Here is a 12,335-nt window from a genome sequence, read left to right on the forward strand (position 1 = left end):
ATTTGCTAAATTCTACAAGTTTGACACCCTGGCTGAGGAGGACCTAGAGTTGCCCATTCGGTGCTGCAGAGTCATCCGCACTCTCCCGCCCGTTTGGGAGCTTTGGTATAATCCCCATGGTCCTTACGGAGTCCCAGCATCCACTTAGGACGTCAGAGAAAATAAGAATTTACTCACCGGTAATTCTATTTCTCGTAGTCCGTAGTGGATGCTGGGCGCCCATCCCAAGTGCGGATTGTCTGCAATACTTGTATATAGTTATTGTTTAACTAAAGGGTTATTGTTGAGCCATCTGTTGAGAGGCTCAGTTGTTGTCATACTGTTAACTGGGTATTGTATCACGAGTTATACGGTGTGATTGGTGTGGCTGGTATGAGTCTTACCCGGGATTCAAAATACTTCCTTATTGTGTCCGCTCTTCCGGGCACAGTATCCTAACTGAGGTCTGGAGGAGGGTCATAGAGGGAGGAGCCAGTGCACACCAGTTAGACCAAAAGCTTTCTTTTAGTTGTGCCCAGTCTCCTGCGGAGCCGCTATTCCCCATGGTCCTTACGGAGTCCCAGCATCCACTACGGACTACGAGAAATAGAATTACCGGTGAGTAAATTCTTATTTTATATGCATGCAGATAGACCTGGTAGTCTGTTGACCCATTTAGTACATTATGATCGCCCTGGGAACGCTGTTACGCAGATGATTGATCCTGCCAGTGCCACTATTGATACTACACCCGATATCGCGTGTACATTCCTCTCATATTATTGCGATGTTTATAAATCCCATTTATCCTGCTCGGATTATGAACTATGTCAATATCTGTCAGCCATTACTCTTCCCAAACTCTCCTCTGAGGCCCGTGCTTTCCTTGAAGCACCTATAACAATAGATTAGGTGACTGTGGCTATTGGCTATTTTCCGGGTGGTAAAGCCCCTGGGAGTGAAGAACTCCCCATTGAATTACAGTGCTTCTGGAAAGTATTCACAACGCTTCACTTTTTCTGCATTTTGTTAAGTTACAGACTTATTCCAAAATGGAATAAATTCATTTTTCCCTCAAAATTCTACACACAATACCCCATAATGATACCGTGAAATACGTTTTTTGAGATTTTTGCAAATTTATTAAAATATAAAAAAGCAAACTCAGAAATCACATGTACAGTACATAAGTATTCACAGCCTTTGCTCAATACTTTGTTGATGCACCTTTGGCAGCAATTACAGCCTCAAGTCTTTTTGAATATAATGCCACAAGCTTGGCACACCTATCATTGGGCAGTTTCAACCATTCCTCTTTGCAGCACCTCTCAAGCTCCATTAGGTTGCATAGGAAGAGTCTGTGCACAGCCATTTTCAGATCTCTGCAGAGATGTTCAATCGGATTCAAGTCTGGGCTCTGGCCGGGCCACTGAAGGACATTCACAGAGTTGTCCTGAAGCCACTCCTTTGATATCTTGGCTGTGTGTTTAGGGTTGTTGTCCTGCTGAAAGATGAACAGTCGCCCCAGTCTGAGGTCAGGAGCACTGTGGAGCAAGTTTTCATCCAGGATGTCTCTGTACATTGCTGCATTCATTTTTCCCTCTATCCTGACTAATCTCTCAGTTCCTGCCGCTGAAAAACATTTCCACAGCATGATGCCACTCTACTATACAGGCCTGATTGGTGGATTGCTGCAGAGATGGTTATCCTTCTGGAAGGTTCTCCTCTCTCCACAGAGGAATGCTGTAGCTCTGACAGAGTGACCATCGGGTTCTTGGTCACCTCCCTGACTAGGGCCCTTCTCCCCCGATCGCTCAGTTTAGACGGCCGGCCAGCTCTAGGAAGAGTCCTGGTGGTTCCAAACTTCTTCACTGTGTTCATTGGGACCCTCAAAGTAGCAGATCTTTTCCCAGATTTGTGCCTCGAGACAATCCTGTCTCGGGGGTCTACAGACTATTCCTTTGACTTCATGCTTGGTTTTTGCTCAGACATGCACTGTCAAGTGTGGGACCTTATATAGACAGGTGTGTGCCTTTCCAAATCATGTCCAGTCAAATGAATTTACCACAGGTGGACTCTAATTAAGCTGTAGGAACATCTCAAGGATGATTGGTGGAAAGAGGATGCACCTGAGCTCAATTTTGAGCTTCATGGCAAAGGCTGTGAATACTTATGTACATGTGATTTCTTCGTTTTTTTTAAATTTTTAATAAATTAGCTAAAATCTCAAAAAAAAACTTTTTTCACGTTGTCATTATGGGGTATTGTGTGTTGAATTTTGAGGGAAAAAATGAATTCATTCCATTTTGGAATAAGTCTGTAACATAACAAAATGTGGAAAAAGTGAAGCTTTGTGAATACTTTCCGGATGCACTGTGTGTGTGTGTGTATGTGTGTGTGTGTGTGTATATATATATATATATATATATATATATATCTCCTATAATAGCCCTGTGATTTTCTGTGCCTGGCCCTCTAACGCTGGGCGTGGCTAGGAGCTCTCATTGGGTTAGTGGCAGGTTTATCACACCCAGTCCACACCTGATTGGGTGAGAAACGCCCTCCCACACAGGTTACATCCAATGGGAGGCTCTTCCCTTTGCCTGCTGTTTTTCACAGAGCAGGATTAGCAATGGGGCTGATGCAGCTGCAGCCCCACACCCCAAAATAGGCCCACTGCATCTGCAGCATCACACCCTCCAACAATTTACACATAAACACTGATGCACATTCGAAAAGGGGGCGTGGCCACGGGTACAGCGCCGTGGCCACGCCCCTTTTCCTATACTTTCAATGGAAGCTTGGAGAGTCAAAAAACGGTACAGACCATAAAGAAAAGGGACTGTACCTGCCAGAAAGGTGCAGCTGGAGGGTGTGTCACTGCACCTGCAGCAAGTCTCTGCGCTGTAGAGAGGGGGAAAACATCCTTTTACTGCAGCGTCCTATGGGGGTCATTCCAAGTTGATCGCTAGCTGCATTCGTTCGCTGTGCAGCGATCAGGCAAAAACTCTGCACTTCTGCGCATGCATATGCAGCGCAATGCGCACGTGCGGCATACTATTACAACGAACGATGTAGTTTTACACAGGGTCTAGCTATACTTTTCAGTCGCACAGGCAGCCGCAGAGTGATTGACAGGAAGAGGGCGTTTCTGGGTGTCAACTGACCGTTTTCAGGGAGTGTTCGGAAAAACGCAGGCGTGGCTGGGCGAACGCAGGGCGTGTTTGTGACGTCAAATCAGGAACTGAATGGTCTGAAGTGATCGCAAGCGCCGAGTAGGTCTGAAGCTACTCTGAAACTGCACAAAATATTTTTGGACCCGCTCTCCGATCCCTTCGTTCGCACTTTTGCTAAGCTAAAATACACTCCCAGTGGGCGGCGGCATAGCATTTGCACGGCTGCTAAAAACTGCTAGCGAACGATCAACTCTGAATGACCACCAATGTCTTGCTGCCAGTCCACCTGCCTCCTCCGGCATCAACAATCCCCACTCCCTAGCCGCGCCGCAGGTGGAAAAAAAGCTGCTGCGGCCACCAGCATAGATGTGTATGAAAGCGGCTCAGCGGAAGACTTTCATAGGCCTCCCTGCACCGCATACTCTCTGAGCCCCGGAGCCTCCTCTGCGTGTGATGTCACAGAAGTGCCTCCCCGCCACAACCGCGCCCAGATCCCCAGAGGCCCTGACTCCGCAACACAGCACCTGGGCTGCCGGCCTGGAAGCCCCGAGATGGTTAATGTAGTGGATAGAGTGCGTGATATCGTGGAGGGTAATGTCTGGACGCTGAATCAATGTAAAAGGTGACAGTGCAGCGCAGTACAGTGGGTGTGCAGTCAGGGCCGTTGCTAGAGTGTTCGGCGCCCCCCTGCAAACTAAAAATTTGCACCCTCGCATACTTTACAAACGCACAGCGCACATAATGACCCCTGTAGTAGAGACACTTACACATATAATGCCCCCTGAACCAGTGACGCTTACACATGTCACGCCCCCCCCCCCGTACCAGTGAGGCTTACACACGTAATGCCCCCTCTACCAGTACCGCTTACACACGTAACGCCCCCTGTACCAGTGACACTTACACACGTAACGCCCCCTGTACCAGTGACACTTACACACGTAACGCCCCCTGTACCAGTGACACTTACACACGTAACGCCCCCTGTACCAGTGACACTTACACACGTAACGCCCCCTGTACCAGTGACGCTTACACACATTATGCAGACAGTCACACATACACACACACACACACACACACACACACACACACACACACACACACCAGACACATATATATACAAACACACACACACTGCACAGCACTCTCACCTTTTATATTGATTCAGCCAGTCGCTCAGTTCTGCCAGTCAGTCTCTATTGTTATCACCAGTGTCCCAACGCGCCACATTACAGGGAAGTAGACGCACTACATAAACTACAGCTCCCAGCAGCCCTTAGCGCCGAAGCATTCCGCCCCTTAGGGCTGCTGGGACCTGTAGTTTACCGGCGCAAACAATAGTGACTGCCTGCTGTGCGAGTCTCCAGGAGAGCCACTGCCAAAGGGAGGACAGCAGCTTAGCTGCTGACAGGAGGAGAAGCATTACCCGCCCCTCCCCCACTCACAGTACCTCCGAGCCCCATCCGCGGCACCCCCACACTCCCCCTCTAGCACCCGCGATAGCTCCGGACCCCCTCCCCCACGCGCAGCGACCCCGCACCCGTACCTTCCACCGCAGCCACCCCTCCCCCACCTGGGGCAACCCCGCAACTGCTCCTCCCCCCACCTGAAGCGGGTCCGGACCACCACCCGCAGCACCCACGCACCCTCCCCCACCTGCGGCCCCACCACAACCGCCCCTCCCGTGGCACCCCAGGATCATCCGTAGTGTAGCAGTTATTGGGAGTTATGTTTCACCTGCCAAGCATGATCCCCGATAAGCAGCCCTTTGTGGTAAATTACCGCTTGTAATAGGATATCCCGCAATTAATCATTCCTAAATGCCTTAAACATAGTCTAGTTCTTCGAGGTAAGGGATGGCCCATCTAAGGAGATATTAGGTATGATTTGTCCTCCTGTCCTCAGTGAGCATGCTTAGTTTCTATTGAGCTGCTGTTAATGTGTTAGCAACTAGAGTTTAACTTTGCTTTTAGACCAGGAAGAAAGAACCAAGGCAATTGAGGCTTTCCGGGAAGAAAAAAAGGATGTCCTAGTAGCTACAGACGTCGCTTCCAAAGGTCTGGATTTTCCAGCTATCCAGCATGTGGTCAACTATGATATGCCTGAGGAGATTGAAAACTATGGTGAGTCTGAGAGTCTCCAGTGACTGCTGCTGAGTGGGCTTTGGGTGTGGACAGAATGGGTAACTGTTGTGGAAACACATGGGAGAAGCACTTCCTCACACTTCTGACTTTCCCAAGCTCGGGAAGCCATTAGGGAAGGGAAATCTGTGTCTGCTGGATTTGATAAACGTAACTTGGAGCCCTTCCTCACATGCATATACACGTGTACAGAATATGTTTTGTAAGCAGATAAACTTTGGCATTGTGCACCCAATAACATGGACTTCTGATGCCTGTGCATTGCTGGATTTAAATTTATAGAAAAAAATGGGGGCGGAGCAACACTTTAAATATGCGCAATAACCCTTTTTACACCGTCATAATGCAAACTTAAATCATTGGAAACTAGGATGAATATATGTTTCTGATGACCAATTTGAGAGACTTATAGTTGTATCACATATATATCTGCCATCCACTTCTACATGACAGACCAACACAATATAGGCATAGATATGTTGCTTTAATACAAATATTAACAATCCATCTACAGCCTTACATAAGATGTTGACCAATCATTCAACAAAGTGATTAATATAGTTATGGAAAATAACTCCCTAAAACTTTCCTTCGTGTAGCTACTGTTAGTTAAAATAATAGATATAAAATATCTAAAAATGCCAATCTCTTAGTATTGTACTTGGGTACACCGGAGTGTGTGAGCGGGCCTGCCTGCTTTTATACATTGTCTTTTTTTTTTCTTTAAATATATCTAGTTCACAGAATAGGACGTACAGGGCGATCCGGTAATACGGGAATTGCCACCACCTTCATTAACAAGGCATGCGGTAAGTGAAGACGGTTCCTGGTTGTTATTATTTTGCAGTTTGAGTTGTAGTAGTAATGACCCTACCCTTTCCCACAGATGAATCTGTTTTGATGGACCTTAGAGCTCTGCTTATGGAGGCCAAGCAGCGTGTGCCCCCTGTACTGCAGGTACTCAACAGCAGTGATGAGACTATGCTGGACATTGGAGGTGAGTGCTCCTATGCTGATATTTCCTCGGTGTGCTGTTGTAAAATGCAAGATGTAATTTTGAACATTAACACACATGAGCAATTTTAATTTCATTAAAGGTTGTGTTGTAATGAGTCAGGTTACTGAGTTTCCTTAGGCGTTAATCTCATCAGGATAAAGGATGAGGCCCTGAAATGTTGGGCCTCATTCATTTCCTGGAAGGGAAGGAAAGTGTAAAACATCTTACACATCTTTTAAATGGGCTGACACACAAACTGTAAAAAATGTGGCACTCAAAAGCTGCCAGGTTGAAATACTTGTAAAATACAGTTATGTGCTAATAATACAGAGTAGTAGAGTACCAGCCAGATGGGCTTAATAAAAAAGGAAGGCAGAGAAGTATTAGTACCCAGATATGCATTTATAGACCAAGGAAATGGCATGCATGATAAGGCAAGAAGGGGGACAGGACAAGAACGACCAATGGCTGTCATGGTTATCTCTTCTTACACCAAAATGGGAATGACACTGGCAGTCCCAAAGCTTGTGATTCTTATAGACCGCATTCTTACTGGTGTACAGCAGATTTACTATTCATGTTTAGCTGTGTCATTAACCAGAGTTCTCCATTTGAAGCTATTTAAAGTATTCTGGAGCAAACCACACAGTAGCCACGATGAATTTGGCAAGGGGGGCAAGGCATGGGATATGTTCATAGAATGTTTTATTAAAATCTTCCAGCTCAGGACCAGAAGCTCTTATTGTATACTTCTGGATAGTTGGGTGTGTGTAAAAAAAAAAAAAACAGTGACAAACTTTTTTTTCTCTAGCATCCATAAGGGATATTGGGGAATTAGTACGATGGGGTATAGACAGGGTCCAAAGGAGTCGGTGCACTTTAAATTTCTTCAACTGGGTGTGCTGGCTCCTCCCCTCTTTGCCCTCTCCCACAGGCAGTTTAGAAAAACGTGCCCTCAGGAGAGGATGCACACTCCGGAGCTCCAGAGGATTTTTCTTCAGTTTCCTTTAAAATCTATTTTCTCTGACGTCCTAGTGGATGCTGGGAACTCCGTAAGGACCATGGGGAATAGCGGCTCCGCAGGAGACTGGGCACAAAAGTAAAGCTTTAGGACTACCTGGTGTGCACTGGCTCCTCCCCCTATGACCCTCCTCCAAGCCTCAGTTAGATTTTTGTGCCCGGCCGAGAAGGGTGCACACTAGGGGCTCTCCTGAGCTTCTTAGTGAAAGTTTAGTTTTAGGTTTTTTATTTTCAGTGAGACCTGCTGGCAACAGGCTCACTGCATCGAGGGACTAAGAGGAGAAGAAGCGAACCTGCCTGCTTGCAGCCAGCTTGGGCTTCTTAGGCTACTGGACACCATTAGCTCCAGAGGGACCGAACACAGGCCCAGCCTCGGAGTCCGGTCCCAGAGCCGCGCCGCCGGCCCCCTTACAGAGCCAGAAGCAAGAATAGGTCCGGAAAAATCGGCGGCAGAAGACATCAGTCTTCAACAAGGTAGCGCACAGCACTGCAGCTGTGCGCCATTGCTCCTCAGGCACACTTCACACTCCGGTCACTGAGGGTGCAGGGCGCTAGGGGGGGGCGCCCTGAGCAGCAATGTAAAACACCTTGGCTGGCGAAAATACACCACATATAACCCCCAGGGCTATATGGATGTGTTTTAACCCCTGCCAGAATTCACCAAAAAGCGGGAGAAAAGGCCGCCGAGAAGGGGGCGGAGCCTATCTCCTCAGCACACGGGCGCCATTTTCCATCACAGCTCCGCTGGAAGGACGTCTCCCTGACTCTCCCCTGCAGTCCTGCACTACAGAAAAGGGTAAAAAAGAGAGGGGGGGCACTAATTTGGCGCAGTTTTGATAATAACAGCAGCTATAAAGGGAAAAGCACGTTATATAGTGGTATTCCTGTCTATATATAGCGCTCTGGTGTGTGCTGGCATACTCTCCCTCTGTCTCCCCAAAGGGCTAGTGGGGTCCTGTCCTCTATCAGAGCATTCCCTGTGTGTGTGCGGTGTGTCGGTACGATTGTGTCGACATGTTTGAGGAGGAAAATGAGATGGAGGCGGAGCTATTGCCTATAATAGAGTTGTCACCCCCTAGGGAGTCGACACCTGAGTGGATGAGCTTATGGAAGGAATGCGTGACAATGTCAGCTCTTTACGAAAGACAGTTGACGATATGAGACAGCCGGCTACTCAGCTTGTGCCTGTCCAGGGGTCTCAAACGCCATCAGGGGCTCTAAAACGCCCGTTACCTCAGATGGCAGACACAGACACGGATACTGACTCCAGTGTCGACGATGATGAGACAAATGTAACTTCCAGTAGGGCCACACGTTACATGATTGAGGCAATGAAAAATGTTTTGCATATTTCTGATAATACAAGTACCACTAAAAAGGGTATTATGTTTGGTGAGAAAAAACTGCCTGTAGTTTTTCCTGTATCCGAGGAATTAAATGAAGTGTGTGATGAGGCGTGGGTTTCCCCCGATAAAAAACTGATAATTCCTAAAAGGTTATTGGCATCATACCCTTTCCCGCCAGAGGATAGGGCACGTTGGGAAACACCCCCTAGGGTGGATAAAGCGCTCACACGCTTGTCTAAACAGGTGGCACTACCCTCTCCTGATACGGCCGCCCTAAAGGAACCTGCCGACAGAAAGCAGGAGAATATCCTAAAATGTATATACACTCACACGGGTGTTATACTGCGACCGGCAATCGCCTCAGCCTGGATGTGCAGTGCTGGGGTGGCGTGGTCGGATTCCCTGACTGAAAATATTGATACCCTAGATAGGGACAGTATATTACTGACTATAGAGCATTTAAAAGATGCATTTTTATATATGCGTGATGCGCAGAGGGATATTTGCCGACTGGCATCAAGAGTTAGCGCGCTGTCCATTTCTGCAAGAAGAGGGTTATGGACGCAGCAGTGGTCAGGTGATGCGGATTCCAAAAGGCACATGGAAGTATTGCCTTATAAGGGGGAGGAGTTATTTGGGGTAGGTCTATTAGACCTGGTAGCCACGGCAACTGCTGGAAAATCCACATTTTTACCCCAGGTAGGCTCTCAACATAAGAAGACGCCGTATTATCAGGCGCAGTCCTTTCGGCCCCATAAGGGCAAGCGGGCAAAAGGCTCCTCATTTCTGCCCCGTGGCAGAGGGAGAGGAAAAAGGCTGCAGCACACAGCCAGTTCCCAGGAACAGAAGCCCTCTCCCGCCTCCGCAAAGTCCTCAGCATGACGCTGGGGCTTTACAAGCGGACTCAGGCACGGTGGGGGCCCGTCTCAAGAAGTTCAGTGCGCAGTGGGCCCACTCGCAAGTGGACCCCTGGATCCTTCAGGTGGTATCTCGGGTACAAATTGGAATTCGAGACGTCTCCCCCTCGCCGTTTCCTAAAGTCTGCTTTACCGACATCTCCCTCAGACAGGGAGGCAGTATTGCAAGCCATTCACAAGCTGTATTCCCAGCAGGTGATAATCAAGGTACCCCTCCTGCAACAGGGAAAGGGGTATTATTCCACACTGTTTGTGGTACCGAAGCCGGACGGCTCGGTGAGACCAATTTTAAATCTAAAATCCTTGAACACTTACATACAGAGGTTCAAATTCAAGATGGAGTCACTCAGAGCAGTGATTGCAAACCTGGAAGAAGGGGATTATATGGTGTCTCTGGACATCAAAGATGCTTACCTACATGTCCCAATTTACCCTTCTCACCAAGCGTACCTCAGGTTTGTGGTACAGAATTGTCACTATCAGTTTCAGACGCTGCCGTTTGGCTTGTCCACGGCACCCCGGGTCTTTACCAAGGTAATGGCCGAAATGATGATACTCCTTCGAAGGAAGGGAATTTTAGTTATCCCTTACTTGGACGATCTCCTGATAAGGGCAAGATCCAGGTAACAGTTGGAAGTCGGGGTAGCACTATCTCAGATAGTGTTGCGGCAGCACGGTTGGATTCTCAATATTCCAAAATCGCAGCTGATCCCGACGACACGCCTTCTATTCCTAGGGATGATCCTGGACACAGTCCAGAAAAAGGTTTTTCTCCCGGAGGAGAAAGCCAGGGAGTTATCCGAGCTAGTCAGAAATCTCCTAAAACCAGGCCAGGTCTCAGTGCATCAATGCACAAGGATCCTGGGAAAAATGGTGGCTTCCTACGAAGCAATCCCATTCGGCAGATTCCACGCAAGAACCTTCCAGTGGGATCTGCTAGACAAATGGTCCGGGTCGCATCTTCAGATGCATCAGCGGATAATCTTGTCACCAAAGACAAGGGTGTCTCTCCTGTGGTGGTTGCAGAGTGCTCATCTTCTAGAGGGCCGCAGATTCGGCATTCAGGACTGGGTCCTGGTGACCACGGATGCCAGCCTGAGAGGCTGGGGAGCAGTCACACAGGGAAGAAATTTCCAGGGCTTGTGGTCAAGCCTGGAGACATCACTTCACATAAATATCCTGGAGCTAAGGGCCATCTACAATGCTCTAAGCCTAGCAAGACCTCTGCTTCAAGGTCAGCCGGTGCTGATCCAGTCAGACAACATCACGGCAGTCGCCCACGTAAACAGACAGGGCGGCACAAGAAGCAGGAGGGCAATGGCAGAAGCTGCAAGGATTCTTCGCTGGGCGGAAAATCATGTGATAGCACTGTCAGCAGTGTTCATTCCGGGAGTGGACAACTGGGAAGCAGACTTCCTCAGCAGGCACGACCTCCACCCGGGAGAGTGGGGACTTCATCCAGAAGTCTTCCACATGATTGTGAACCGTTGGGAAAAACCAAAGGTGGACATGATGGCGTCCCGCCTCAACAAAAAACTAGACAGGTATTGCGCCAGGTCAAGGGACCCTCAGGCAATAGCTGTGGACGCTCTGGTAACACCATAGGTGTACCAGTCAGTGTATGTGTTCCCTCCTCTGCCTCTCATACCCAAGGTACTGAGAATTATAAGACGGAGAGGAGTAAGAACTATACTCGTGGCTCCGGATTGGCCAAGAAGGACTTGGTACCCGGAACTTCAAGAGATGCTCACAGAGGACCCGTGGCCTCTACCTCTAAGAAGGGACCTGCTCCAGCAGGGACCCTGTCTGTTCCAAGACTTACCGCGACTGCGTTTGACGTCATGGCGGTTGAACGCCGGATCCTGAAGGAAAAAGGCATTCCGGATGAAGTCATCCCTACCCTGATCAAAGCCAGGAAGGATGTAACCGCACAACATTATCACCGTATTTGGCGTAAATATGTTGCGTGGTGCGAGGCCAGGCAGGCCCCTACAGAGGAATTTCAACTGGGTCGTTTCCTGCATTTCCTGCAAACAGGACTGTCTATGGGCCTAAAATTAGGGTCCATTAAGGTTCAAATTTCGGCCCTGTCGATTTTCTTCCAGAAAGAACTGGCTTCAGTTCCTGAAGTTCAGACGTTTGTAAAAGGGGTACTGCATATACAGCCTCCTTTTGTGCCTCCAGTGGCACCTTGGGATCTCAATGTAGTTTTGGGGTTCCTAAAATCACATTGGTTTGAACCACTCACCACTGTGGACTTAAAATATCTCACATGGAAAGTGGTAATGCTGTTGGCCCTGGCTTCGGCCAGGCGTGTGTCAGAATTGGCGGCTTTATCCTATAAAAGCCCTTACCTAATTTTTCATACGGACAGGGCAGAATTGAGGACTCGTCCTCAATTTCTCCCTAAGGTTGTTTCAGCGTTTCACCTGAACCAGCCTATTGTGGTACCTGCGGCTACTAGGGACTTGGAGGACTCCAAGTTGCTGGATGTAGTCAGGGCCCCGAAAATATATGTTTCCAGGACGGCTGGAGTCAGAAAATCTGACTCGCTGTTTATCCTGTATGCACCCAACAAGCTGGGTGCTCCTGCTTCTAAGCAGACTATTGCTCGTTGGATTTGTAGTACAATTCAGCTTGCACATTCTGTGGCAGGCCTGCCACAGCCTAAATCTGTAAAAGCCCATTCCACAAGGAAGGTGGGCTCATCTTGGGCGGCTGCCTGAGGGGTCTCGGCTTTACAACTTTGCCGAGCA

At 48.4% G+C, this 12,335-nt stretch overlaps 1 protein-coding gene across 1 annotated transcript in view; it reads left to right on the top strand.

Moving 5' to 3' along the window:
• Window positions 1-12,335, top strand: part of DDX41 (DEAD-box helicase 41) — a 153,224-nt gene that overhangs the window by 117,389 nt on the left and 23,500 nt on the right. The window contains exons 14-16 of the mRNA XM_063927969.1: window positions 5,132-5,281; window positions 6,037-6,108; window positions 6,186-6,296. Coding sequence (XP_063784039.1) covers window positions 5,132-5,281; window positions 6,037-6,108; window positions 6,186-6,296 — 333 coding nt within the window. The remainder of the gene's footprint in view (window positions 1-5,131; window positions 5,282-6,036; window positions 6,109-6,185; window positions 6,297-12,335) is intronic.

Source organism: Pseudophryne corroboree, chromosome 6 (genome assembly GCF_028390025.1).
Source record: "Pseudophryne corroboree isolate aPseCor3 chromosome 6, aPseCor3.hap2, whole genome shotgun sequence".
In the NCBI taxonomy this organism is placed as follows: Eukaryota; Metazoa; Chordata; class Amphibia; order Anura; family Myobatrachidae; genus Pseudophryne; species Pseudophryne corroboree.